Genomic DNA, 27,963 nt, shown 5'->3' with positions numbered 1-27,963 from the left:
TGGGTCTGGCCCACGAAAGCTCATCACCGAATAAACCATCTTGTTAGTCTTTAAAGTGCTCCATAGTCCTGTGTTTTATATATTTGTGTTCGTCTCGAAGGCCCCCCGGGACTGCTCGTAATTTTTAAAGTTACAGATTAACACAGCGACCCCTCTGTGGCTTTTTTGAATGCAGTTATACTTTGGACCATGAAGCAGAATGTCCTTGGTAATTTTTACCCTATCTCTAACTAATTGTTTTCATTATCCTCCCATTGACTACTTGTCCTTTGACTCCAATAAGCCTCTGGTTTCCCTTAATGACTGTGGCAACTGATTTCAAAAGTTAACTATTTGTGGAAATGCATTTCCTTGTATCCGTTTTTAAAGTGCCCGCCCTTTCATGAAAAGAGGTTAAAGCGACTGGGACTTTTCAGTTTAGAAAAGAGGAGACTGAGGGGGGATATGATAGAGGTCTATAAAATCATGAGTGGTGTGGAGAGGGTGAATAAAGAAAAGTTATTTATTAGTTCCCATAATAGAAGAACTAGAGGACACCAAATGAAATTAATGGGTAGCAGGTTTAAAACTAATAAAAGAAAGTTCTTCTTCACACAGCGTGTAGTCATCCTGTGGAACTCCTTGCCAGAGGAGGCTGTGAAGGCTAGGACTATAACAGAGTTTAAAGAGAAGCTAGATAATTTCATGGAGGTTAGGTCCAGCACCAAAAATGAAGAGGAGACGTTTTTCTGTCTCCAAGAGCAGCACAGGGAACATCTCCCTTCTTGGTTACACCCCAGTCTTCATGTCTCTGCTTGTTCACAAGTTGGACTCGGGTAGGAATGCCTCCTTTTCCACGGGCTCTTTTTGGCACCCCGTGTAAAGGAAACATTAACTCCACGAATAAAAAAAGAAACGTCCAGGTTGTTTCTCGCTGGAAGGCTTTGAAATGAATCCCCCCCCCCATACCTCTCCACCACCTTCTCCCCCCCTTTTTTTATAGTCCTAAAATTTTGAAACAAAAATGTCACTAAATTTCTTTGAATCAAAAATGCGATTCAGATTTTTCATTGGCTGAGACCCGGGTTCAGATTCCTTCTCACAGGCTACGTCTACACTACGAGTTATCCTGGCAAAAAATATGCTAATGAGGGGCTCATTTGCATGAGTCACAATCTCATTTGCATATTTTCTGCCGAGCCGTTTTTGTGCGAAAACCAGCCATGTGGCCATTTTCTTTTTGCGCAAAAACCCCTTTTCCCACAGATCCTTATGCCCCAAAAAGGGAGGTCTACCGGTAACGGGGCTGGACACGCGTTTCTTTCGATCGGAGGTCTCCTATCAGGAGGCTGCGATGGAACTACGGGTAGCAGGCTAGTGTGCTGGCTTTTCTACGGTCCTTCCCTAGGTTGGGAGGGCGTGTTTTGTCTCCTTTCACAGGCGCTGACTTTTGGGTTTACCAGCGGGTGTCACACACTGGCTCCGCCTCCTCCCCTGAAGCTCCACCCCTCCCCTCAATTATTCCCCTTTATTGGGCTCTGGGGAGGCCACATCTGGAGTGTTTTGTCCAGTTTTGGGCCCCCCACTACAGGAAGGATGTGGGTGCATTGGAGAGGGTCCAGTGGACGGCGACCAAAATGATTAGGGGGCTGGAGCACATTCTGTGTGCGGAATACATTTTGTTCTGTGCGTCAAGACAGGGGTGGTGTGCACCACCAGGACAAACACAGGCGGCCGGCCGCGGGCGCTCTGCCAATCCGCCAGGCGGCATTTGAATCTTTCGTAGGCGGCCGCCCAAGGGCTCAGCTTCCGGGGAATCCTGGCCCCACGTGAAGAGTCACCCACATTCATGCCCGCTTTGCCGCGTGGGTTTTCTGGTGCTTACTAAGATGTGAGCTGCGCTGGAAACTTTTCCCACAGGCCAGGCACCTATAGGGCCTCTCACCCGTGTGGGTCCTCTGATGCGCGGCCAGGTTGGAGTTGACACTGAAGCGTTTCCCGCAGGCCAGGCACTGGTAGGGCCTCTCGCCCGTGTGCGTTCTCCGGTGCACAGCGAGGTGGGAACGCCGGCCGAAGCCTTTCCCGCAGTCCGAGCACTTGAAAGGTTTCTCCCCCGTGTGGCTTCGCCGGTGCACCAGGAACCGGGAGTTCTGCAGGAAGGTCTCCCCGCAGTCCGGGCAGGTGTAGGGCTCCTCCCCGGTGTGGATCCCCTGGTGCCTGATGAGGTGTGACTTCTGGGTGAATTCCCGCCCGCAGGTGAGGCACCGGTGGGGCTTCTCGCCCAAGTGGAGACCCTGATGCCGAATCAGGTGCGAGCTCTGAATGAAGCGTTTCCCGCAGGCCAGGCACGGGTAGGGCCGCTCACCCGTGTGGAGCCGCTGGTGGGACAGGAGGTCGGAGCTCTGCACGAAACGCTTCCCGCAGGCCGGGCAGGGGAAGGGCCGCTCGCCCGTGTGGTGTCGCCGGTGCGTGAGCAGGTTGGAGCTGAGGCCGAAGCGTTTCCCGCAGTCCGGGCAGGGGAAGGGCCGCTCCCCGGTGTGGGTTCTCTGGTGGGTGAGCAGGTTGGAGCTGAGGCGGAAGCTTTTCCCGCACTCGGCGCATTTGAAGGGCCTTTCTCCCGGGAGCGTCCCCGGAGGGCCAGGCCGGCGTGAGCCGCCGTTCAAACCTTTCCCGGACTCAGCGGGTGCAGTTTTATTCCCTCCCATCCGGATCCTGTGTCGGTCCCCTTGATATTCTCTCCCCCCACAAATGGATCAACCTGCGTTTTTTTTCTAGCTGCCTCTCTTACGACTCTGCAAGAAATTCCCTTCAACCCTTCCTGGGAACATCTCGGGCAGCTCCACTTTGTGATGGCTTTCTCCTTATAATTCTTGTCCTTTGTTCTCACTCACTGGCCCAATCACCTGCAGGGGGAAGAGAGAGAAACGCAATCCACACGGGAGTCGTTCCCTGGGTCGTAAAGAGAAAGACGACATCAGAACCTGCAGGCGAAACTGAGGGACCGGATTCTGCCTGCACATCTCCGTGCAAACACTCCGGGGCGGTGTTTCTCAACCCGTGGTACTAGGACCCTCAGGGGTACTCGAGAGAAGTCAACAAATGACATTTGGAGAAAAGTGAAGGTCTATTTTAAGTTTGAACAAAAACCAGGACTGTGTAGCACTTTAAAGACTAACAAGATGGTTTATTAGGGGATGAGCTTTCGTGGGCCGGACCCACTTTTTTATCACTATTTTAAGTTTGACAGCGCTTTATTATGTTTGTAGTTTTTACACCCCAAAATTGTCATCGCCTGCCTGGCGACGCTGAAGTTGTTTGAACAAATGTGTTGCAACAGCAGAAAAAAATGTTGTGTGTCTGAAAACTGTAGGTTCTGGGGGAAGTTATAATTTTTTAAAAAGGGGGTACTTCTAATTTTTTTTTTAAAAGGAGGTACTTATATATTTTTTTGAAAAAGGGGTACTTTATAAAAAAAGGTTGAGAAACTCTGCTGTAGGGGGCATGTCTAGGCTAGGGAGTCATTTCAAAAGAAGATATTTTGAAATCATCACACCTAAAATAATCTCAAAATCACACGATTCCTCTTGTTCTCAAGCGGGAGTTCTTGTTGCACAGTAACAAGTCCCTTATTTCAAAACAACAGGGCTGTGTCTAGACTGGCCAGTTTTTCCACAAAAGCAGCTGCTTTTGCGGAAAAACTTGCCAGCTGTCTACACTGACCACTTGAATTTCCGCAAGAACACTGACGATCTCATGTAAGAAATCAGTGCTTCTTGCGGAAATACTATGCTGCTCCCGTTCGGGCAGAAGTCCTTTTGCGCAAAAGGGCCAGTGTAGACAGCTCAGATTTGTTTTGCGCAAAAAAGCCCCGATTGCGAAAATGTGGATGGGGGCTTTTTTGCGCAAAAGCACGTCTAGATTGGCACGGACGCTTTTCCACAAAAAGTGCTTTTGCGGAAAAGCTTCCGTGCCAATCTAGACGCTTTTTTCCGCAAATGCTTTTAACGGAAAACTTTTCCGTTAAAAGCATTTGCGGAACATCATGCCAGTCTAGACATATCCCAGGCTTGGTAGCGTGGGCATCTGCCGAGTCATTTCGAAAGAAGGGGCTTGTTACTGGGCAATAACAACTCCCGCTTGTGAAGAGGAATCACGCAATTTCAGAATTGTTATTTCGGGGAGCTGTTATTTTGAAATGAAATGACGCCCCAGGGCAGACATGCCCAGAGAGACACAAAGTTAGACGCTGTCTACACTATGGATCTTACAAGGGCAAGGTTTCCTGAGTCGACACTCAGTGCCAGCAAGAAAGAGCTCTCTGGCTGGCATAATTAAATGACCCCTAACGAGCAGCCTTAGCTATCCACACCAACACTTCTGCTGGTGAAACATACGTTGGTCTCGGGGCAGCGTTCCCTGTAAGGCAGGCGTGGCCAATCCGGAAAGCTTCCAACACAGACCAGTTGATTAGCAAAGCGCACCCCAGCTACGTTTTGTTTCTACTGGTGGTGCGCATTCGCACATGCCTCGGTGCACATAAAAAAAATATTCTGCACACAGATGGGAAGAAAATCCGCACGTGGATGGAAAAAGCTGAGAGGGAACTTTGGTCAGGGGTGTGATTTTTTTTTCACACCCCTGACTGAAAAAAGTTTTCACAACCAAGTGGTAGTGTAGACAAAGCCTCAGGAAGGGCTTTTAATGTTAAACACTTGGGCCTTATTTCTAAGCCGAACTTCTCTGGCTTTTAACTTCCCACTATCGGTTCTTGTTTTGCCTTTTCCTGCTCGACGAAAGACGTGTTAAGCGCCCGATATTTTCTCCCCGTAATCAAGTCAATCCTTCAGGGCAACAGCACCACAAAATCGAGGGAATCGTCCACAATTCATTAATGACAGGTGGCAAAACATCAGTGAATGAGGAGATTTTTTTTTAAACCGGTATGAGACGCGAGTGAGAAACTGAGGCAAAGTAACGTCTCTTCACAGATGGAACAGAACCAATGGCAAAACGGGGTGGGTTGTTACATTGCTAACACCGACTGAGAGGAAAAATAAGCAATGTTTGTGCAATGTTTGTACCTAGGGCGAAGCAGATGGAAATCAAATAGGGTTTTAGATCCAAATTCAATGAGAAATAGGGTTTTATGCCCAAATTCAATGAGAAAACGGGTTTTATATCCAACATCAGTGAGAAAGAGGGTTGCGTTTTAGACTCAAATTCAATGAGAAATGAGTTTTTAAACCCAAATCCAATAAGAAATACGGTTTGAGACCCAAATTAAATGAGAAATGGGGTTTTTAATTCAGATTCAATGAGAAATAAGGTTTTAGACCCAAATCCAATAAGAAATAGGTTTTATATCCAAATCCAATGAGAAATTAGGGGTGTGTCCAAATTCAATGAGAAAGAGGGTTTCATATCCAAATTCAGTGAGAAATAGGGTTGGGTTTTAGACTCAAATTAAATGAGAAATGGAGTTTTAGACCCAAATCCAATAAGAAATACGTTTTTAGTCCCAAATTCAAAGAGAAAGAAGGTTTTTAATTCAGATTCAATGAGAAATAGGGTTTTAGACCCAAATCCAATAAGAAATAGGTTTTATATCAAAATTCAATGAGAAAGAGAGTTTTATAACCAAAATCAGTGGGAAATAGGGTTGGGTTTTATATTCAAATTCAACGAGAAATTAGATTTATGTCCAAATTCAGTGAGAAAGAGAGTTTTGTATCCAAATTCAGTGAGAAATAGGGTTGGGTTTTAGATCCAAATCCAATGAGAAATAGGGTTTATGTCCAAATTCAATGAGAAATAGGGTTTTAGACCCAAAACCAATAAGAAAGAGTGTTTATATGAAAATTCAATGAGAAATTAGGGTTGTGTCCCAATTCAATGAGAAATAGGGTTGGGTTTTAGACTCAAATTCAATGAGAAATGGGGGTTTTAAAGTCACATTCTATAAGAAATGGGGTTTCTCACAGTCACTGAGCGACACCCTGGGAGGCGGGGGGGGGAGTCCAGGGGCAGCCAGGGGGGTGACAGAACCGGGGTCCCCTATGCCAGCCCCCCAGTCCCAGGCAGACAGCGCCTGGTTCCCACGCTCCAGGGCGCTGGGTCCCCGCGGATTCAGGGGGCGCCCCCAGAGCTGGGAGGCAGGACGGGGAAATGGGGGGGTCCAAGGGAAGCCCAGGCGGCCCCCCCTTCTCGGCCCCGTCCCCTGCCCCCCCAGGCCCCGCACAAAGGGGGCGCGGGCAGGAGACAGCCCCCGGCAAAGGCTCCCTCCCCCCCTCACCTGCAGGCTCCGCCGGGGTGGGCAGCGCCCGGGCGGCTCCCCGGGGTCCGGCTCCCGGCTGGGGGGAGGCGGGGGCTGCGGCTCCGCCCCGGCCGACAGGAGCGGGGGGGCGGGGGCGGGGGCGGCTCCTGACCCAGGAAGATAAACAGGAGCCCCCCCCCCCCCGCGGGCCGGGAGTCTCCCGCAGGGTCCCCCTGCTCCCCGGGAGCCGCTCCCCGCGCAGCGCATGGGGGAGGTAAGAGACCCCCCCGGGCTGCGGGGGGGGGGTGCGGCCAGGAGGGGGGGGTGCGGGGTTATGGGGCTGGTCTGGAGGGGAGATGAAGGGGGGCACTAGAAGGGAGGGGGGAGCCAGAGCAGCCGGGGGGGGGGGCAGACACGAGGCAGCCCCCCCCCCGCCCCATGGGGCTGCCCCACCCCGCAGCCAGCCGGGCATTTTCTCCCCCTCTGGAAACTAGTCGGACCAGCCGGGCGAGTGGGGAGGCTGCAAGTCAAATATCCAACCCCCCCCCCCACACACACACAGCCTCTGCCCCCCATGTGTGACGCTCAGTGATTTGCAGCCCCGCCCCTGAGGTTTGGGGGGGCCCTGAGGTCTGGGGGGGCCCAGGGCCCTTCTCTGATGGCCGGGCCGGATGCAGCTGCCCCCACACTTGGGCCAGACCAGAGTCACTGCTGGCTCTGGGGGGGGAGGGGGGTGGCTGGGCTCTGGGGGGAGCAGCCTCTGGGGGCTGGACCTTGGGGGCTGCAGGGCAGTCCAGGGAAGTTGTGTTTCTACAGGTGGTGCACACCCACACACGCCTTGGTGCATGGAGCAAAATTGATTCCGCACGCGGACGGGACAATTTAGAAACATTTAGACACGTTTAGCGGCCAGACGGGGATTTTACAACGCTGACGCTTATCGCAGCCACAAGGATGAAACACCAAACGTGGGCTTGTGTGAGGCGCATGCGGGTTGGCCTTCACACCATCCTCTGGCGAGGAGTTCCACAGGTTGACGGTGTGCTGCGTGGAAAAAAAAACCCAGTTCCTTATGTGGTAAACCTGCTGCCTATTGAATTCTAAACCGGCAGCCACAAGACTTAAAAAATGTGGAGTTATGTATCCAAAAGTCATTAAATTAAAAATAATAATAATAATAAAATGGTGGGTTCTTTGAATTTGCCTTTTTGTTTCAGAGGACTTCTTTCGAAAGAAGAGGTCTCCAGGAAATAACACAGGTATCCTGGTGTCCACTCCGTCCCGAATAATCACAGCCAAGTGCTTTTGCTCAAGAGCATCCGTGCCAACGTAGCCACTCTCTTGCACAGGAAAGCTCTCATGGCCATTTTAGCCACAGGCCTTTCTTGCACAAGAAATTCCTGTTGCCTGTCTACACTGGCCTCTTGCACAAGAACAGTTGTGCAAAAGGGCTTATTCCTGAGCGGGAGCGTCAGAGTTCTTGCACAAGAAGCCCTGATTTCATACAGTAGAACGTCAGTGTTCTTGTGCAAGAACTCACGGGCAGTGTAGACAGGCAGCACGTTTTGGTGCAAGATCGCACCAATGTAAACACAGCCTAGGGGTACTTCTAATTTTTTTTAAAGGGGCACTTCATAAAAAATGGTTACGAAACACTAACAAAGACCCAACGGCCTGGTCGCACTTTCTAGACTACCAAAGCAAAGCATGTAGCCGGCATCACGAGCTTTCGTGGGTATAGCCCACGTCTTCAGATGACCGGAGTTATGAGTAGGGGAAATGAAAACTCGAAATAGATAGGAGAAGGGAAGGGGGGGGAGAGAATAATGCTCTAGGACATGGGTTCCCAAACTGGGGGGGGCCAGAAAAAATTCAAGGGGGGGCATGAAGCAGTTTGGGCCCCACCCATTGGCTGCGTCTAGACTGGCAAGTTTTTCTGCAAAAGCAGGCGCTTTTGCGGAAAAACTTGCCAGCTGTCTACACTGGCCGCTTGAATTTGCGCAAGAGCACTGAGGATCTAACGTACGATGGTCAGTGTTCTGCCGCAAATACAATCACTCTCCCATTCGGGAAAAAAAATGCTTTTGCACAAGCGGGCCAGTGTAGACAACTGAGAACCATTTTGTGCAAAAAAGCCCCGCTGGCGAAAATGGCGATCGGGGCTTTCTTGCGCAAAACCGCGTCTAGATTGGCCACGGACGCTTTTCCACAAAAAGTGATTTTGCGCAAAAGCGTCTTTGCCAATCTAGACGCGCTTTTCCGCAAATGCTTTTAATGGAAAAACTTTTCCGTTAAAAGCCTTTGTGGAAAATCCTGCCAGTCTAGACGTAGATTAAGTTTGGCTGTCCTAGTCAGTTTTTTTTGTTTTTGTTTTTTTTGCTCAACAAGTTTTGCTGCTATTTTTGAGGGAGGTGGGGGGGGCGTGAGGGTTTTTCGAAACTCAAAAAGGGGGGTGTGATGCCGAAAAGCTTGGGAACCGCTGCTCTAGGGGGCATGTCTCCATTTCAAAAGGAGTTATTTCCAAATACTAACGCCCGAAATAAGCATTTCCAAAGGGGGCCGTTCCTCGTCTTTGGGGAAAGGGGTACTTTTTAAGAGAAGAAACACCGCCGGAGCCCATCCCGGACAGGTGTGTGTCCAACCTGCTCTGCAATATCTCCAGGGATGGAGACTCCACAACCCCCCCGGGGAATTTAGTCCAGCGTGTTTAAACCCCTGGTTTCTGTACATAACCCCCCCTCTACCCCGGAGGCGCCACTTTCTTCTTGCGCCCCCCTGCGAGGGGCAGGTGTCCCCGGGGTGCGCGGCGCTCGGAGCCGCTCGCGGGGCTGGAGCCGGGGGGGGGGGGTTTCTGCGCGGCGCCCTTGGCTGGGGGGGCCCCTCGCTGCGGGGCACACGAGGGGAAACACGAACACAGCGGGCACCTCCGGGGCTAGCCCTGGCGGCCGGTGCCCGGGGCAGGGCCGGGAGGCGGGTGTCGCGCTAGGACCCAGCGGCCGCGGGGAGGAGCCGGGGGAAGCGCTCGCTCGCTCGACCCCCCGCAGCTCCAGCCGGGAGGGGGAGTCGCCCGCAGGGTCCCGCTGCGCCCCGGGAGCCGCCGCCCCAGCGCTTGGGGGGCAGGTAAGAGACACCCCCCACCACTCTTCTCCCCCCCCCCGCGCTGCTCCCAGCGTGGGCGGGGCGGGGTTAGTCAGCTGGGCCCCGCTGGAGCTGGGGGGGGGGGGAGGCGCCACACGTGGGAGGGGGGGCAGAGAGGGTGGAAGTGGGGGGCAGCCACACATGGGGGCAGAGGGAGTGAAAGTGGGGGGCCACCAGACGTGGGAGGGGGCAGAGGGGGATGGAGTCGGGGGGCCACCACATGGAGGGGCAGAGGGTGCTAGACTGGACTCTGCCCCAGGTGCTGCTTGGCTGTGGGTGGAGGGGCCGGTGGGGGGGGACCTGCTCCCTGGTTGCTGCTGCCTGGGGGGCCAAGGGGCTCTTTGGGGTGCGAGGGGGCAGAGGAGTCCAGTGGGGGGCAGACTCCGGGCAGGAGGCAGGGTGATGGGCAGGAGACAGGGGGTGGGAGGGGGGCTGGGTTCTCACCCAGGGCTCTCAAGGCCCCGGGGGGGGGACGGAGCTGCAAGGGGAGCCCGAATTCTGGGCAATCCCCCCCCCCCAGTCTGCGATCCCCACGGAGCACCTGGCCTGGCCGACAGAGCTGTGCAGCGAATCCCCCGCTCCCCCGGTGCAGGCAGCGTCTCCCCCTCCACTGAGGCAGCCTGGGATGTAGGGGACCCCTGTGCCATTGGCACCCCCAAAAATAAAATCAAACAATTACACAACCGCAACGGAGGCCAAGGGATGTGAACTGGGCGAGTGCGGACCACCCCGGCCTCCTTCTCTGGCTGGTTGGGGTGGGGGGGAGATGAGACTCCGGCTTAGCTCAGGAAACATTAGTGGGGTTCCCCTTCCTGCTGCCAACTCTGTGTGGTCCCGCTCCATTTTTTCCCCCATGCATGTGCAGAATAAATTTTGTTCTGTGCACCAAGGCATGTGCGGATGTGCACCACCAGGAAACACACAGGCTGCCCGCTGTGGTGTTTCTTTTCTTTTGTTTGTTTGTTTTTACCCCTGGGTAACTAAAGCGCAGTTTCATTCGGAGATTAGCACCACAGCGAGGACAGGGCACGGTGTTAGACGTGAGGAAAAAGCCAGAGAAAATGCTTCGGAAATAAGATCAGAGGGGGGAAAATATCAAATATTTTCTTGTTCCCCTCCTGGGCCACTTTATTGGCATCCACGCCTGCGTGCGCCAGAGTGCAACAGTGCGGATATTGTACCGGGAACTTGTGCAGGACACACAGCTGTGACATTGGGGGTAGGGAGGGGGTATACGCCTGTAGAAAGAACAGCCGTAGCTTGTCTTCTTGAAAACCTTGTGCTTAAAAGACTTTGAGAAGCAGCGTCCCCTGGAAGCTGGGCGCTTGGGGGAGATTCTGGTGTCACCCCCAGTTCGTGTGTTTCTACTGGTGGTGCACATTCTCACCTGCCTTGGTGCACATAAAATTATTCCGCACAGGGCTGGAAAAATGTGCACCAGGCTGGAGAGAATTGGAGGGGATATTGTCCAGCATTTGAACTACCATTGGCATTAGCGTCAGTGTTTCATGGGCATGACATGTGGGTTTACAATAGAAAGTGTGCACCCTGACCGCCGGTGGGAAGGGAGGAATACATACTGCAGCCTTCCTATTCTGGCTTTTGCATACAGCAGCCCCGAGGTTCACCTCTGTCCGGAGCTTTTCCAAGTGGCCTAAAGAGCTTTCTTAGCTTGTGCCCGCATGGAGTGATTTTACCGGCGTAGGAACCTGAGACAGGCATGGCCCCCTGTCGGTCGCAACTTCTGGGCCCGGGCGTGGGGAAAGATACAGGTAGTAGATTGTGACAGGCAAACCTCTATCCATCGCTCTGTGCTGTGCTTGGACCAGGAGAGGTGGAGGATGGGGAAAGGGGAGAAGTAGCAGCGTGTGAGGGGAATGCACTAACGTTTCCCCGTCCGTGTGCGGAATGCATTTTGTTCCACGCACTGAGGCTTGGGCAGAGGTGCACCACCAGGAGAAACCTCCCTGGCCAATTTATTCCAGTGTTTAACCACCCTGACAGGCAGGAAGTTTTTCCTAATGTCCAACCTCAACCTCCCTGGCTGCAGTTTCAGCCCATTGCTTCTTGTTCTATCCTCAGAGGCCAAGATGAACAAGTTTTCTCCCTCCTCCTCATGACACCCTTTTAGATAAGAACATGAGAACGGCCAGACGGGGTCAGACCAAAGGTCCATCCAGCCCAGGGTCCTGTCTGCCCACAGTGGCCAGCGCCAGGTGCCCCAGAGGGAGGGAACACAACAGGGAATCCGCACATGAGCCCTCCCCATCGCCTATTCCCAGACAAACAGAAGCCAGGGACACCCTCCCTACCTATCCTGGCTACTAGACATTGCTGGACCTAACCTCCATGACTCTATCTCGCTTTTTTTTGAACCCTGTTAAAGTCCTGCCCTTCACTGCATCCTCTGGCGAGGAGTTCCACAAGTTAACTGCACACTGAGCAAAGAAAAACGTCCTTTGGTTTGGTTTAAACCTGCTGCCTGTTCATTTCATTTGGTGACCCCTGGTCACTTGAACACGGCTCTCACGTCCCCTCTCCGTCTCCTCCTCTCCAAGCTAAACAAGCCCCGTTGTTTCAGTCGTCCCTCCGAGCTCCTGTTCTCTAGACCGTGCGTCATTCTTGCTGCTCTTCTCTGGCCCCCTAATGCTGAGAGAAGCCGCCTGTGCTCAGTGCAACCGGGGTCTCGCTGGCCCCCCACAAAAGGCCGGGGGGGGGGGGCTGCAGTAAGGGCTGTTCTGCCGCATTTGGTTGTGTTGGCTTGATGTCGGTCAACAGCGAAACCCACCGCAGGCACCAAAGAACAGCTGGACTTGCTTTGTACGGTTGGGTCACCCAAAACCAGCCCCCACCCCACCCCCTGCTCCCTCCGGGACGTGGCCCCCGGCCATGGGTGGGTGCGTGCGGGTTGCGTTTGGCCCTAAAGCTCGCCAAGTATTTTGGGGAAATTTGTCAGAGCGGCCGCCAGCGGATTTGTTGGGAGGACGCCTGGGAGCATCTGTTTGTACAGGAGGGTGGGGGGATGGCAGGGACCCCAGTGGCCCCTTCTGTGACCTGCCCCCTCTCGCCCCGACAGGCTGAGGGGTCCCAGCCCCGACTGGCTCCCTGTCGGCCCAGGGATGGCTGGGATGAAGCCGGCTCAGGTAGGAGGTTTGGGGGGCGGGGAGGGGGAGGGAAACACCCCCGGTGGGGACAGGGGGGACAAACCTGCAGGGACACGTTCACACAGGGGCTGACTTTCTGCCCAGCCCCATAGCCCGGGGAGGGACGTTCCCCCATTTCTGACCCGGAAAACTCCCCCCAAGCAGGGCTGGGAAGCTGCCCAGACTCCCCCGGGTGGAGCCGGCCCCCCCCGGGCGGGGCAGAGGCTGCTGGGAACGGCCCAGGGACGCTGTCGGGGTCCCTGCTCCCCGGCTCAGAGCTCCGCTTCCCGGGGCAGCCTGGGGCGGGAGCAGCCTGGCTCTGCCTGCGGGGGTCACAAGGAGCTCCACTTCTCCCCCCACACATCCTCCTGGCTGCTCTGAGCTGGGGGGGGGCTGCTCCCCCCGTGTCCGGCCGGGCGGGGGCTGAGCGGGGCTGTTGCCGTTGCAGGGGCCGGTGGCCTTCGAGGAGGTGGCCGTGTATTTCACCCCGGGGCAGGGGGCGCTGCTGGGCCCGGCGCAGAGAGCCCTCTACCGGGCCGTCATGCAGGAGAACTACGAGACGGTGACCTCGCTGGGTACGGCCCCCCCCCCCCGCGGGATCCGGGGCCGGAAGGGGGGGGAGTCCGACTCGGGTCCGGTTCCTCCCTGCTCAGTTCGATGGGGGGTGGGGCTGGATCCCCAAGTCCACACATCCAATTGGGGAGAGATTTGCATCCCCGTACCCCTGGGTAGTCCCTTATGTCTGACCAAGGTCCAGATCCTGGAGCAAATGCCACTCCTGACGTTTGAGACAGGGAGCCGGGTCAGGCCGTCTGGCAGCACGTCAGCACCGAACACGTGTATCAGGGCAGCTGCGCTGGGGTTCACCGAAAAGCCTGGGCATGTGGGTTACCATTAACTGTTACACACCGGCTCCCAGGGAGCCAGCAGCCCCCCCTCCCGCCCAGCTCCTGGGGAGCCGGCAGCCTCCTTCCCACACCCGGCTCCCAGGGAGCCGGCAGCCTCCTCCCCACACTCGGCTCCCAGGGAGCCAGCAGCCCCCCCTCCCGCCCAGCTCCCAGGGAGCCGGCAGCCTCATCCCCACACTCGGCTCCCAGGGAGCCAGCAGCCCCCCCTCCCGCCCTGCTCCCGGGGAGCTGGCAGCCTCCTTCCCACACCCGGCTCCCAGGGAGCCAGCAGGCCCCCGCTCCCCCCCCCCCCCGCTGGCTCTGGGTGCCCCCAGTGACACGCTCAGGAAGCCAGGCCCAGGAAGGGAGGGGCACCCACGTGGCCCGCTCACTGGCCTGCTGCGTTCCCCCCCATCATGATTTCCTCCCCTCCCCCCGCGCAGGGTTCCCCGTCCCCAAACCCGAGCTGATTGCCCGGCTGGAGCGCGGGGAGGAGCCGTGGGTGCCGGATCTCCAGGCTGACGAGGAAGGGGCGCTCCCCAGAGGCAGCCGCACAGGTGAGGAACCACCAGCTGGCACCTGCCCAAGGGGGGGAGGGTTAGCGAGGCGCGGGGGCTGTGTATTCACCTCCCCCGTTCTGTGTGTGTGAAACTGATTGTTCCTTCCTAAGTGGGGCACTTTGCATTTGTCCTTATTCAACTTCATCCTGTTTCCCTCCGACCATTTCTCCAGTTTGTCCAGATCAGTTTGAATTCTGACCCGTCCTCCAAATCACTCGCAACCCCTCCCAGCGTGGGATCATCGGCAAACTTAATAAGCCTCCTCTCTATGCCGATATCTAAATCGGTGATGAAGATATTGGACAGAGCCGGTCCCAGAACAGACCCCTGCAGAACCCCCCTTGTTATACTTTTCCAGGTGTGCCAGGTGGTTTCAGAAAAAACACCCAACAACAACAAGAAAACCAGGCCAGGAAAACGTTTGTTGACCCCGAGAGTTGTTAAGCAAAAAAAAATAAATAAAAATAACCGTGGCCCCTTTAAAAACCATGTGATGAGGCTTTTTGGCCCTAACAGGCAGGTCTCCCTACACCGCGCCAGACAGCTCCCCTGCAGAACCTGGTAAGCACTAGGGTTACCAGGCTGTCTCCGTATTGAGCCGGAAAGCCTGGGATTTTCACCTCCTGGCCAGGAAAAAATCAGAAAGTCCCGGACATTTTAGGTGTCTGAGGTTTTCTGAATTTTTTTTTACCGGACAGGTGGTGAAAATACCAGACACCTGGCAACCCTAAACAGCAACCCCACCAGCCTCTTTGCCTAGCTGGACTAAATCGACAGCAAGGGGCTAGCACAGACAAGGCTTTACATCAGCAGTGTGATGTAGTCCTGGCCTCAGTTTCCCCCCAAATTCTCCTGCTGTGTTTTCCCCTGTGGGCTGTTCCCTGTTCTGTCCTTTCCTCCGGCCTGGGGCGTGACTCCTCTCTGGATTCTCTCTCTTTCTCTCTCCCCCAGCAGGCGGTGAGGACAAGGAGAAAACTCCACGGCAAGAAGGTCCCGAGCGAGCCGACCCGCCGGGGAGCTGTTGGAGAAGAGCTGACGGGATTTGCCCCCCGTCCTCGGAAAAGATGCCCGGATGCCCGGATCCCAAGGTAACCACAGCCCTGCCGGAAAAGAAACCCTACCCATGTCTCCACTGCGGGAAAAGCTTCGCTCAGAAATCCAACCTTCTCACGCATCAGAGGATCCACAGCGGCGAGAAACCGCACCGGTGCCCGGTCTGCGGGAAAAGCTTCAGCCAGAAGGCTTCCCTGGTTATCCATGGCAGAAAGCACACCGGAGAGAGACCCTACGCCTGTGGGGGGTGCGAGAAACGTTTCCATCAGCTCTCCAACCTGACCACGCACCAGAGAATTCACACGGGGGAGAAACCTCACCCGTGCGGGAAATGCGGCAAAAGGTTCAGCCAGCGATCCGCCCTGATCACGCATCAGAGGGTCCACACGGGCGAGAAACCCCACAGGTGCCCGCAGTGCGGGAAACGTTTCAGTCAGAAGTCAGCCCTTGTTACCCACCAGAGAATCCACACGAGAGACAAGATGTATAAATGCCGTAGATGCGGGAAAAGTTTTACGGGGAAGTCAGCCCTCGTTCTCCATCACGCGAGCCACGCGGGAAAGAAACTCCATCCGTGTCTGGACTGCGGGAAAAGCTTCCGGGACAGCTCGAACCTCACGAAACACCGGACGATCCACACGGGGGAGAGACTCTACCAGTGTCTCGCCTGCGGGAAAAGCTTCAATCGGAAGTCGAACCTAGTGACTCATGGGAGAACCCACACGGGCGAGAAACCCCACACGTGCCGCGACTGCGGGAAAAGCTTCAGCCAAAGATCTTCCCTCGTGAAACACGGGAAAATCCACACGGGCGAGCGGCCCTATACATGCCGGGAGTGCGGGAAAAGTTTCAATCAGAATATAAACCTCATCACGCATCAGCGAACCCACACGGGAGAGAGACCCTACCCGTGCCCGTGCTGCGAGAAGAGTTTCACTGTCCGATCAGCCCTGCGGAGCCATCAGAGACTTCACACGGGGGAGAAACCCCACGTCTGCTTGGACTGCGGGAAAAGTTTTAGTCAGCGTCCAGCCCTGAGGACCCATCAGAGGACGCACACGGGTGAGAAACCCTTTCAGTGTCTGCACTGTGGGAAAAGTTTCACCGTCCGGTCGAGCCTTGTGACGCACCAGGCCGTCCACACGGGAAAGAAATCGCACACGTGTTTGGCCTGTGGGAAAACCTTCAGTCAAAGCTCGTCCCTTACTAAACACGAGCGCGTGCACACAGGAGAGAGGCCCTTTACGTGCCTGGAGTGCGGGAAACAGTTCAGCCAGCGTTCATCTCTTATTATCCACGGGAGGATGCACACCGACGACAGGCCGTATCGCTGTGCCGAGTGTGGGAAAGCTTTCGTTCAGAGATCGAACCTCGTCACGCACCAGAAATCGCACTCGGGAGAGCGACCCCACGCGTGCCCGGACTGCGGGAAAAGTTTCAAAGTCAGGTCAGCCCTGGTCACGCACCGGAGAATCCACACGGGGGAGAAACCCCACGCGTGCCCGGACTGCGGGAAAACGTTTGGTCGCCGGTCGGCCCTGACGACGCACCAGGTAATCCACACGGGAGAGAGACCCCATCAATGCGGGGACTGCGAGAAAAGCTTCAATAACGGCTCGAACCTCACGAAACACCGGAGAATCCACACGGGAGGGAGAGACGCACACGGGACAAGAGGCTGCCCGACCTCGCTCGTTATTACTCACCCGTGACCCGGCGGAGAGAGAGAAATTCCATGGGGGGGGATCTTCAGTTGCTGCTCCCACAAAATCAAACGTGATCCCCTCCACTCGACGCCAGGGGGCGCTCACACCATGCTGAACCTTTCCTCAGGCCCACCCGCAAGTCTAGACTGAGTCTCGCCTCGTGTTGCTCTGCATTATGCTGAAAACATACGAGGCCTGGGATACCATCCCTGCCCGTCCTGGCTAGCAGCCACTGATGGAGCTATCCTAGTTCCTTTTGAACCCTGTTACAGTGCTGGCCGTCACCGCATCCTCCGGCGAGGAGTTCCACAGGTTGGCTGTGCACTGTGTGAAGAAAAACTAACTTTGGTTTATTTTGAACCTGCTGCCTACTCAGGTCAGGAGGTGCCCCCCCCCCCCCCCCCAGTTCTTGTGTTAAAGCATTTACGTTTTGCACATTTTATCCCTTATTTACCAGAATTTACTGCGGGGACAGTAAGATGTGGTGTTTAGCTTCCGTTCATTGAGCACGACGGGGTGAGTGTGAGGGATTCCCTCCTTCTCCATCGGTGTCTGGCTGCACCGGGACATGGCAGCCTCAGTCCCAGCCTCGGGGAGATCCCACCCCTCCACCTCCTGGGGTGTCACTTGCTGCAGTGTCCTTGGCTCTCTGTGCTCGGGAATCTCAGCTTGAGATACCTGATCCCAAATCAGACTCCCGAGGGCTGCACGAGAAAGTGCACGTTGAGCGTGCAGAGTCTGCGGCTTTCTGCAGCTCTCGGGACCAATTCCTGTCAGGCGCCCGCTCGGCTGGTCCCTCTGCACGCGGGGACTTTTTCCCTTTCTTTCTTTCTTTCTTTCTTTCTTTCTTTCTTTCTTTCTTTCTTTCTTTCTTTCTTTCTTCTCCATAAAATCAATCTATGTATCCCCACACAGTGTATCTATCTATCTATCTATCTATCTATCTATCTATCCCCACACACCCCCTCTATCTATCTATCTATCTATCTATCTATCTATCTATCTATCACACCCCCTCTATCCATCTATCTATCCCCCCCACACCCCCTCTATCTATCTATCCCCCCCACACCCCCTCTATCTATCTATCTATCTATCTATCCCCCCCACACCCCCTCTATCTATCTATCTATCTATCTATCTATCTATCTATCTATCTATCTATCTATCCCCACCCACCCCCTCTATCTATCTATCTATCTATCTATCTATCTATCTATCTATCCCCACACACCCCCTCTATCTATCTATCTATCTATCTATCTATCTATCTATCTATCTATCTATCTATCTATCCCCACACACCCATCTATCTATCTATCTATCTATCTATCTATCTATCTATCTATCTATCTATCTATCTATCTCCACACACCCCCTCTATCTATCTATCTATCTATCTATCTATCTATCTATCTATCTATCTATCTATCTATCCCCACACACCCCCTCTATCTATCTATCTATCTATCTATCTATCTATCCCCACACACCCCCTCTATCTATCTATCTATCTATCTATCTATCTATCTATCCCCACACACCCCCTCTATCTATCTATCTATCTATCTATCTATCTATCTATCTATCTATCTATCTATCTATCTCCAAACACCCCCTCTATCTATCTATCTATCTATCTATCTATCTATCTATCTATCTATCTATCTATCTATCTATCTATCTCCAAACACCCCCTCTATCTATCTATCTATCTATCTATCTATCTATCTATCTATCTATCTATCTATCTATCTATCTATCTATCTATCTATCTATCTCCAAACACCCCCTCTATCTATCTATCTATCTATCTATCTATCTATCTATCCCCTCACACCCCCTCTATCTATCTATCTATCTATCTATCTATCTATCTATCTAATTTCCATAAACTTCTTTCTTCCTTCCAACCAAGCGACCAGCCGTGTACTGGTGCCGGCTGACCCTGCTCAGAAGGAGACGGGGCGTCTCTTGTCCCGATAGCAGTGGCCAGTGACGTACGACTCTCTGGGGTTTCCCTTTCGGAGTGTGGAAACGTCGTGTATCCCACCCCAAGCTGTGGGGTTCGTTCCTATGCCCGCAGGCTGTTTGCTCCCTCGCTCCGGTCTTAGCTCAGTTTGGGGGAGTGTCGCGGGGGGTGTCGCGGGGGATGCAGCGTCTCCCGTTCCCAGCGGCCGCCGTCTCGCCCACCGCGGGGAAGGAACCGGGGGGCTGGCCGGGAAGCCGCTAGCCCCGGCCCCCAGCATCTCCGGCTCCCCGGGGGGGCAGGTGCCGCAGGTTTGCTTGCACGCCAGCGAGGGGCCGCGGAGACTCGCGATCGACGGGGGCCGCTCCCCACCCACCAGCTGGCGTTCCCCTCTCGCCGGCACAGGGGGAGTTGATCAGCGGGGGGTGGGAGCCGGGGGAGGGCTGGAAGGGGAGGGGGCCTTGCTGGGGGGTGACTGAGCCCCTCCGCAGGAGGTTCCCCACCCCTGAGCTAGCCCCTCCAGGGCTCGCAACCCTAGTGGCCAGACGCAGTGCAAGGGGGGGACCTAGCCCCCCCACGTCTCTGGGTCCAGACCCAGGGACCCTCTGGTGGCAGCCTTGTCCTGCCCCCCACCGCCTGGGACCCCTTGCATCCTGCTGCTCCTCAGGGCCAGGCGGCTGCCTGGCAGAGGTTAGGTGGGAGCCCCCCGCTTCGAGCCCCCCTACCCCTGCCCAGCCCCGCTCGCCCAAAGGGGTCCCACAGTCGTGACTCTCTCTCTCTCGGCTGGGCAGCTCCTTTTCTAGAGGGCTGCCCCCCGCGAGCCTCACCCTGATTGGCCCGGGGCTGTGTGCACAGGCGCCCTCCGGCCTCCTTGACCCCCTTCCCGGCCAGCGTGGGGCAGCGGCCCCCTGCCCCGGATGGGAGGTCGCGGGCGGTGGGTATCCAAGGTGCGGGGGAAGGGTCCCTGCCCAGGTCCCACCTCCCTCCCTGAAACGTGGGTGCTGCAAGGATGACCCATGACCCGTGCTGCATTGAGGGGAAACTGAGGCGCGCACTGTGCATACAAAACTATAACAGGACATTCCCACTGGGGGGGTCAGGTGGGGCTGGGGTCTGGCCCCCCACTAGCCGTACCGTCACCGCCTCCTGGATCCGTGTTCCCCCCATACCCCGTAGGCCCCCCCCCTCCGTTCCCGCCTCTGTTTCTCCCCAGAGGCAAGTGAATCTGGGATTCCCCCTTTCCCGGGCTGAGCGCCCAGGGTGCCAGGAGGGGGTCCGACCCCTGGGGCACCCCTAACCCCAGCCTTGCCGGGGGGGGGTTCTGGAGGGGAGGGGAAAGGGGGAGACCTGGAGGCCAGGTGGGCTGGGGGGGAGGGGAATTGGAGGGGGAGCTCCGATCCTGCTGCTATTTCATTTCAGCGGGCGTGGGGATAAACTGGGGAAGCCCCCCCCAAACCCAGGCCCCTCCCCCCATCCCAACCCCATCCCAACCCCCCCAATCCAGCCCCCTCCCCCCATCCCAACCCCCCCAACCCAGACCCCTCCCCCCTTTCCAACCCCCCCAACCCCTTGTCTCTGGGCCCAGTCCTGGGGGTCCCCCACAGCTGGCAGGTCTCCGGCCTTCTCCGCGAGACACTTGCTGCGGGGCGCCCTGTACCCCAAAATCTCTCCCTGACCCGGCCGTGGAGCGAGCCGGGCCCGGAGGAGACCGGCGGGCGCTAGGACCCAGCGGCCCCGGGCGGGCGGCCCGTCTGGGCTCCCTTTATCCCTGAGCGCAGCCCGGCTCCCGGCCGCGGCCACTGCGCATGCGCCGGGCTCCCCGCAGCTCCGCCGGGAGGGGGAGTCGCCCGCAGGGTCCCGCTGCTCCCCGGGAGCCGCTCCCCGCGCAGCGCCCCCCCCCGGCCGGCCCCGGCCCCAGCGCTTGGGGGGCGGGTAAGTGACCCCCCTCTGCATGGGGGGGTGCAGATAAGGGGGGAACAGGGATGTGGGGGGGCGGTTCAGGGGGGACTTATGGGGCAGGTGGGTGCAATGGGGGGAAGTCTGGGGGGGTCGCAGGGAGGGAAGGGGAGAGACGGGGGGGGCAGAGCAACCTGGCTGGGGAAGGGGAGAGACCCGTGCAGCACCCCCCCACCCCATGGGGCAGGAGGGGGGCGAGCAGAGGGGACCGGTGGCAGCACTTGGGGGGCACCAGCTCCCGTGCCCCCGACAGGTGCCCCTCCCTGTTGGCCGGGGCGAGGGGCTGCCCCCCAGCAGCCCGAGGGGAACCCTGGCTGAGCCCCGACTCGCTGAGGCTGGGGGAGCAAGTGGGGGGCTTCCCGGATGTGTGGGGAGCGAGCTGGGGGGGGGCAGGGACTCCAGTGGCCCCTTCTGTGACCTGCCCCCTCTTGCCCCGACAGGCTGAGGGGCCCCGTGTGGCTCCCCGTCGGCCCAGGGATGGCCGGGATGCAGCCGGCTCAGGTAGGGGGCTACCGGGGGGGTGATGGGGAGGGGGCCACCGTCAATCCACCCAAGTGCTGTTGCAAGCAGAGAGAGCTGGGGGTGGCGCCGTCTCCCCAAACCCCTCGACCCAGCCCCACGCCAGAGCCTCCCCCCCCCCCCCGCTCCTCGTATCCCGGCCCTAAGCCCCCTCCCCCTCTCGGAACCCCGCCCCCACCGCACGATTGTGGTGCAAGGGACGTGTCGCACGCCCCCGCCACATCGGTGCGTGGCCCGACATTCCCAGGGGCGGGACACGTCGGCGGGAGCCCTGTCTAGGACCCCCGCCTCTTCCCCGGGGCCACGCTCCCGTCCGGGCCCTTCCCTGAAGTCCTGCCCCCCACGTGCCCCATCCCCCCGCCTCCCTCCCTCGCACTCTCTGCCCTCCCCCGCTTTCAGCAGGTTGGGTGGGGAGATTGGGGTGGGAGCAGGGGTGAAATCCCAGAATTTCTGCCCCCCCCCGTGGCTGGTGGGGCGCGGGGCTGAGTGGGGCTGTTGCCGTTGCAGGGGCCGGTGGCCTTCGAGGAGGTGGCCGTGTATTTCACCCCGGGGCAGGGGGCGCTGCTGGGCCCGGCGCAGAGAGCCCTCTACCGGGCCGTCATGCAGGAGAATTACGAGACGGTGACCTCGCTGGGTACGGCCCCCCCCCCCCGCGGGATCCGGGGCCGGAAGGGGGGGGAGTCCGACTCGGTTCCTCCCTGGGGAGGAGGGGGGCGGGCCCAGAGCTCCAGGGAGAGACACTTTCCTCTCCGACCCCCCCGAACGGGACCGGGGAGCGAAACCCACCGGCCACGCTCAGCCGCCCCCGTCCCCGCGGCTCTGCCGGAGCTCGGAGCAGGGCCCGGCCCCGCCTGGGTTATTTCTCCTGCATGCACCACTCACCGGCGCTCTGGGTGCCGGCTGTAGGCAGGTGTTACACGACTAGGAAACACAGGATCTTTTTCAGGGCAAAAGGCAACAGGCCCCATTTATGGAGAACAGCCTAGAAAAGCAGCTCGCAGCAGCGCACACACAGACACGCCACACACTGACACACAAACGCACACAGACACGCCACACACTGACACACAAACGCACACAGACACGCCGCACACTGACACACAAACGCACACAGACACGCTGCACACTGACACACAAACGCACACAGACACGCCACACAGACACGCCACACACTGACACACAAACGCACACAGACACGCCGCACACTGACACACAAACGCACACAGACACGCCACACAGACACGCCACACACTGACACACAAACGCACACAGACACGCTGCACACTGACACACAAACGCACACAGACACGCTGCACACTGACACACAAACGCACACAGACACGCCACACAGACACGCCACACACTGACACACAAACGCACACAGACACGCCGCACACTGACACACAAACGCACACAGACACGCCACACAGACACGCCACACACTGACACACAAACGCACACAGACACGCCACACACTGACACACAAACGCACACAGACACGCCGCACACTGACACACAAACGCACACAGACACGCCACACAGACACGCCACACACTGACACACAAACGCACACAGACACGCCACACACTGACACACAAACGCACACAGACACGCCGCACACTGACACACAAACGCACACAGACACGCCACACACTCACACACAAACGCACACCCTAAGTCTTGTTGTTGCTGAAAGTTACTATCTACTCTTTATATGGGTTATCGTGGACCACAAGCTGAATAGGAGTCAGCAGTGTGATGCTGTTGCAAAAAAAGCAAATATGATTCTGGGAGGCATTCACAGCTGTGTGGTGAGCAAGACACGAGAAGTCATTCTTCCGCTCTACTCTGCGCAAGTTAGGCCTCCGTTGGAGTCTTGTGTCCAGTTCTGGGCACCTCATTTCAAGAAGGATGTGGAGAAATTGGAAAGGGTACAGAGAAGAGGAACAAGAATGATGCAAGGTCTAGAGAACAGGAGCTAGGAGGGGAGGCAGAAAAAATTGGCCTTGTTTAGTTTAGAAAAGAGAAGACTGAGGGGGGACATGAGAGCCGTTTTCAGGTATCTAAAAGGGTGTCAGGAGGAGGAGGGAGAAAACTTGTTCATCTTGGCCTTTGAGGACAGGACAAGAAGCAATGGGCTTAAACGGCAGCAAGGGAGGTTTAGGTTGGACATTAGGAAAAAGTTCCTGCCTGTCAGGGTGGTGAAACACTGGAATAAATTGCCCAGGGAGGTTGTGGAATCCCCATCTCTGGAGATATTGAAGAGCAGGTTGGACAGACGTCAATTTGGAACAAAATGCAGGACAATGCAGCACTTTAAAGACTAACAAGATGGTTTATTAGATGATGAGCTTTCATGGGCCAGACCCACTTCTCAGATCAAATAGTGGAAGAAAATTGTCACAACCAGATATACCAAAGGATACAATTAAAAAAATGAACACATATGAAAAGGACAAATCACATTGCAGAACAGAAGGGAGATGGGGGGGAGGGGTAAATGTCTGTGAGCTAATGATATTAGAGGTGATAACTGGGGACGCTAGCTTTGTAATGGGGAAGGTCATTAGTGTCCTTGTTAAGACCTAGGTGTAAAGTGTCAAATTCAAGCATGAATATTCCAAATGTCAGTTTGGAACAGAGACGATGCCGGGTCCGGCCGCGAGGGCCGGGGACTGGACTCAGTGACTCTCGAGGTCCCTTGCCGTTCTCGTGTTCTATGTTTCTCTGATTAAGCACTTTCCTCTGTGGTCTACCTCGGTGCTGCCGGTTCAGGGCTGCAGGGAGAGTTTGTGCACGGGGGCGGGGGCGTGCTAAACTTGCACCCTGTGCCCCTTGCACCCTGACTTGGCCTGCTTTCACCCCCTGTGCAGGGTTCCCTGGCCCCACACCCGAGCTGATCGCCCAGCTGGAGCGAGGGGAGGAGCCGTGGGTGCTGGATCTCCAGGCCGACGCGGGAGGGGAGAGCCCAAGAGGCGCCTGCCCAGGTGAGGAACTAGGGAAACTGAGGCATCCGGTGAGGGATGGAAAAAGACGGGACTCTCCGAATGTGCTCTTGGTTCTGCCCCATCTCACCCAGGCCTGGGTGTTTCAGTGGGTGTTGTAGCTTCACAGAAAATCTCAGCCCTGGCTTCCCCCCAGTCCTGTCTGCTTCCAGGAATTTCCTCCCTGACTTGTCTGGGTGGGATGTGGGGACAGCCTCCAATGTCCCTTTGCCCTCCCCAGTGTTCCCCAGGAGCTGAGCAGTGGGGCGGCTGCTCAGGAGAAATTCAAAGCGCCCACCGCCAGGTTTTGTGTTTTGATTGGTGGTGCACATCCGCACAGCTTCGGTGCGCATAAAATCATTCCGCACATGGCTGGAAAACTTTAGAGGTTATATTGGTCCCCGACGGTCACCTGGGTCTGTTTTCCCCTTTTCTCGTCCCCTTCCCGACTTGTCTCCCCCCGGCACACTCAGTGACTCCTGCCTGGGTTCTGTCTCCCCCAGCAGGCTGCGGGGCAGGGGGTGAGAAGAAGGAGGAGGATCGGCAGCAGGAAGGCCGTGGGAGCGTGGAACCACCGGAGACGTTCTCGGGAAGAGCCGGAGGGAGTTCTCCCCCGGGCGTGGAACAGGGAAATGCCTCGTGTTACGTTTTCCTCCTGGGCTATTCCCCTTTCTGGCTTTTCTCCCCGGCACAGTCGGCGACACCTGCCTGGATTCTGCCCCTCCCAGCAGGCGGCGGGGCAGGGGCTGAGAACAAGGGGGAGAATCGGCAGCAGGAAGGGCCGGGGACCGTGGAACGGCCGGAGACGTGCTCAGGAAGAGCTGGCGGGCGTGTTCCCCAGGGCGTGGCACAGGGAGGCGCCGGAGACGGGAAACCCCACCGGTGCCTTGAGTGCGGGAAACGTTTTGTGCGCAATTCATCCCTGATTGAACACGGGCGGATCCACACCGGGGAGAGGCCCTACCAATGCCAGGACTGCGGGAAAGCTTTTATCACCAATTCCCTGCTCACCATTCACAGGCGGGTCCACACGGGGGAGAGACCCTATCGGTGCCAGGCGTGCGGGAAAGATTTCATTCACCGCTCGCACTTCGTGAATCATCAGCGAGTCCACACAGGCGACGCCCGCTGCACATGCCTCAACTGTGGGAAAGTTTTCACTAACAGAACCAGACTTAACAGACACCAGGCCACCCACACCGGGGAGAGACCCCACGTCTGCCTGGAGTGTGGGAAAAGCTTTATTTGGAAGTCCCAACTTTTTATCCACCAGCGGGTGCACACGGGAGAGAGACCCTTTCAGTGCCTGGAATGCGGGAAAAGCTTTATTGAGAGCTCAAAGCTCGCCAGACATCAGAAAACTCACACGGGAGAGAGGCCGTATCAGTGCCTGGAGTGTGGGAAAAGCTACGTCCGTAAGGCAAAACTCATTACCCATCAGCGCACCCACACGGGAGAGAGGCCGTATCAATGCCTGGAGTGTGGGAAAAGATTTATTGAGAGCTCAAAGCTCGCCAGACATCAGAAAACTCACACCGGGGAGAGGCCGTATCAGTGCCTGGAGTGTGGGAAGAGCTTCATTCGGAAGGCAAAGCTCGTTACGCATCAGCGCACCCACACGGGAGAGAGGCCGTATCAATGCCGGGAGTGTGGGAAAAGTTTTATCTGTAGCACAAATCTCCTTTCCCATCAGCAAACCCACACAGGAGAGAGGCCTTACCGCTGCCTGGAGTGTGGGAAAAGTTTTATTCAAAGTTCCGCCCTTATTGCGCACAAGAGAATCCACACGGGGGAGAGGCCGTACACGTGCCCGGCGTGCGGGAAAAGTTTCCGCTTGAAGTCCGTCCTCAACACGCACCAGAGAACCCACACGGGAGAGAAACCCCACCCGTGTCTGGTGTGTGGGAAAGCCTTCAGCCAGCGCGCCAACCTGACGCAGCACGGGAGAACCCACGCCGGGGAGAGGGGCCTGGCGCACGCCCCGAGCGCGGGAAAAGCGGCAGGGTCCGCTCAGAGCTCACCGGACGTCGGAGAATCCACACCCGCGTGACCGCCCCTCGGAGCCGCCGGGCCGCAGGAGACGGTTCGATTGGACCTCACCATTTTGTGACCCGCCCAGCGGCCAGAGCTGGGCCGGGGGGGGCTCCCTGCGCTGCTCCCGGATCACCCGGCCCCTGCGCAGCCCCCCCCCAGGGAAGGAACGTCAGAGCTGTTCGCAGGGCGGGAAAATCTCCCGGAGCGCTCACGCTGTATGGGACATCAGAGACTCCCCCCACGGCAGGGAAGGGGTCCCAGGGAGACAAACCCACCCCTTGTCCCCGCGCCCAGAAGGGGCGTTTGGCTCCCAGCTGCCCCTGGCTGGGGTGAGGCTCCAGCAGCAGCCGGGCAGGGACCCACTGGCTCCACCTGGCCTCAGCAAACCCCCGGCTGAGGGGGAGATGCCCCCCCAGTGTCCGTCCCCCCCCCCCGCTGCAGCCCTGGCTGCTGGACCACAGGGTGGGAGGGAAAACTCGCCCAGACGCTGCCTCTACCTGCCTGAACTTCCCCCCCTTCCCACCTGCCCCGTCTTCCTCCAGCCCCCGGGCCGGGCTCCCCAGGGGGTGTCCCTGGGGCTGGTACCTCCGCCCCCCCGGTTCGCCTGCCAAGCGCTGTCGGCTCCCTCGGGGGCCGCTTCCGAGCCCCCTTTTCTCCCCCAATAAAATGGCGTCTGGTTTCTAGGATCGCCCCGCCAGTGTGATTTCCCATGGGGGCGGGTGTGTCTCCTTTCCCGGGGGTGACGGGAGTATCCCTCTGCCGCTGCCCCCCAAGGAGGGGGATATGTGGGGGCTGGAGGGATTCCCGGGGGCCGAGCGGCCCCGGCGCTGATCTCGGGGTCTGTGTTGGCAGTAAGGGGGGGCCTGGCCCGGGGGGGTTGGAGGGCCTGACGCTGCCAGATCCGGCATTGGGGGGCTCCGGGGTGTCTCAGCCCCTCGTGTGACATCACAGGGCCCCCCCCCCCCCGGTCTCTCCCATGGGCTGCCTCCGGTACCCCTGCCCGGCCCGCTGGCTGGCGTGGGACCCTCCTTGCCCCCCCAGTCTGTGTGGGGAGCCAGGGAGCTGGAGTCTGGTTCTGTGGGGCTGGTGAATTTTTCGACATGCCCAAGCGTCTGTCTGAGGCCCCATCCCCGAGCCGCGGCCCCCCGCCGGTCCAGGGACGACGGCCGGGCAGGGTGGGGCCGGTTCTGAGACGCTGTCCTGCCTCCCTTTGGGGTTCCCCGATTCTCCCCGAAATCCCCTGACGGGCTCTTCTAACACTCATCAGCTGCATCTAATCCACCCCGACCCATCTGCCTCGGTCCCCCCCAGCCAGAGCCCAAACCGGCCCCCAAGTGAGGGAGGACCCCGGCCCGCCCAGAGCGGCTGGCCCCCCGCCACCGGCTGTCCCATGTGAGCGGCCGGCCCTGGCCCCACCCTGTCCCCCTGGGGGGGTTCAGTGCCCGGCAGAGCCCTCCCCCACCTGCCTGCTCCCGGAGCCCAGCCCCTTCCTGGCTGGGCGACCCCCCCCACGTCGCCCCAGCGCCCTCTGCCCTGTGGGGTCAGAGCCCCGCACCCAATGGCGAGGTGCCACCAGCCCTGGCCCCCCACGGCCCCGGCAGGTTTTATAGGAGCAGATACCTACCCCCCCCAATCTCAGAGCCAGGCTGACGCCCTGGGGTGCAAGGCCCCACCTGCCTTCCTGACCCACCCTGCTCCTCCCCAGCTGCACCCAGACCCGTCCTGCGCCGGGGGTTGTACACGGGGGGGTTCCCTTCCATCCAGCCTCAGTTTGCCTGCTCT

The 27,963-nt window shown here is 57.5% G+C and overlaps 3 protein-coding genes across 4 annotated transcripts in view; 1 reads left to right on the top strand and 2 right to left on the bottom strand.

Annotated features, from left to right (window-relative positions):
* Nucleotides 1-27,963, bottom strand: part of LOC112544049 (butyrophilin subfamily 1 member A1-like) — a 165,328-nt gene that overhangs the window by 86,023 nt on the left and 51,342 nt on the right. The window lies entirely within an intron of this gene.
* Nucleotides 28-6,384, bottom strand: LOC102461713 (uncharacterized). Of its 2 annotated transcripts, none has more exons than XM_075913741.1 (2): nucleotides 6,272-6,384; nucleotides 28-2,928 (listed from the first exon to the last, which is right to left on the bottom strand). In XM_075913741.1, the coding sequence occupies exon 2, from the start codon at nucleotides 2,682-2,684 to the stop codon at nucleotides 1,827-1,829; it is 858 nt and encodes a 285-aa protein (XP_075769856.1). In that variant the 5' UTR covers nucleotides 2,685-2,928; nucleotides 6,272-6,384; the 3' UTR covers nucleotides 28-1,826. The 2 variants fall into 2 exon arrangements, with proteins under 2 accessions (XP_075769856.1, XP_075769858.1); XM_075913743.1 differs by having other exon boundaries at nucleotides 28-2,882; nucleotides 6,272-6,378.
* LOC102462421 (uncharacterized) lies at nucleotides 11,151-26,864 on the top strand. The gene is made up of 5 exons (XM_075913787.1): nucleotides 11,151-12,513; nucleotides 12,962-13,088; nucleotides 13,844-13,957; nucleotides 14,912-16,670; nucleotides 25,021-26,864. Exons 1-5 carry the CDS (start codon nucleotides 12,490-12,492, stop codon nucleotides 26,195-26,197), a joined length of 3,201 nt encoding a protein of 1,066 aa, XP_075769902.1. The 5' UTR covers nucleotides 11,151-12,489; the 3' UTR covers nucleotides 26,198-26,864.

Source organism: Pelodiscus sinensis, chromosome 32 (genome assembly GCF_049634645.1).
Source record: "Pelodiscus sinensis isolate JC-2024 chromosome 32, ASM4963464v1, whole genome shotgun sequence".
Classification (NCBI taxonomy): domain Eukaryota; kingdom Metazoa; phylum Chordata; order Testudines; family Trionychidae; genus Pelodiscus; species Pelodiscus sinensis.
This window is presented reverse-complemented; position numbering and strand designations above follow the sequence as displayed.

Bases quoted from the DNA above. Each gene is read 5' to 3' on its own strand.
- LOC102461713 (XM_075913741.1), bottom strand. From the start codon at position 2,684: ATGGGAGGGAATAAAACTGCACCCGCTGAGTCCGGGAAAGGTTTGAAC.
- LOC102462421 (XM_075913787.1), top strand. From the start codon at position 12,490: ATGGCTGGGATGAAGCCGGCTCAG. The intron at 12,514-12,961 runs GTAGGAGGTTTG...TTGCCGTTGCAG, and splicing joins CTGGGATGAAGCCGGCTCAG to GGGCCGGTGGCCTTCGAGGA. The intron at 13,958-14,911 runs GTGAGGAACCAC...TCTCTCCCCCAG, and splicing joins CCCCAGAGGCAGCCGCACAG to CAGGCGGTGAGGACAAGGAG.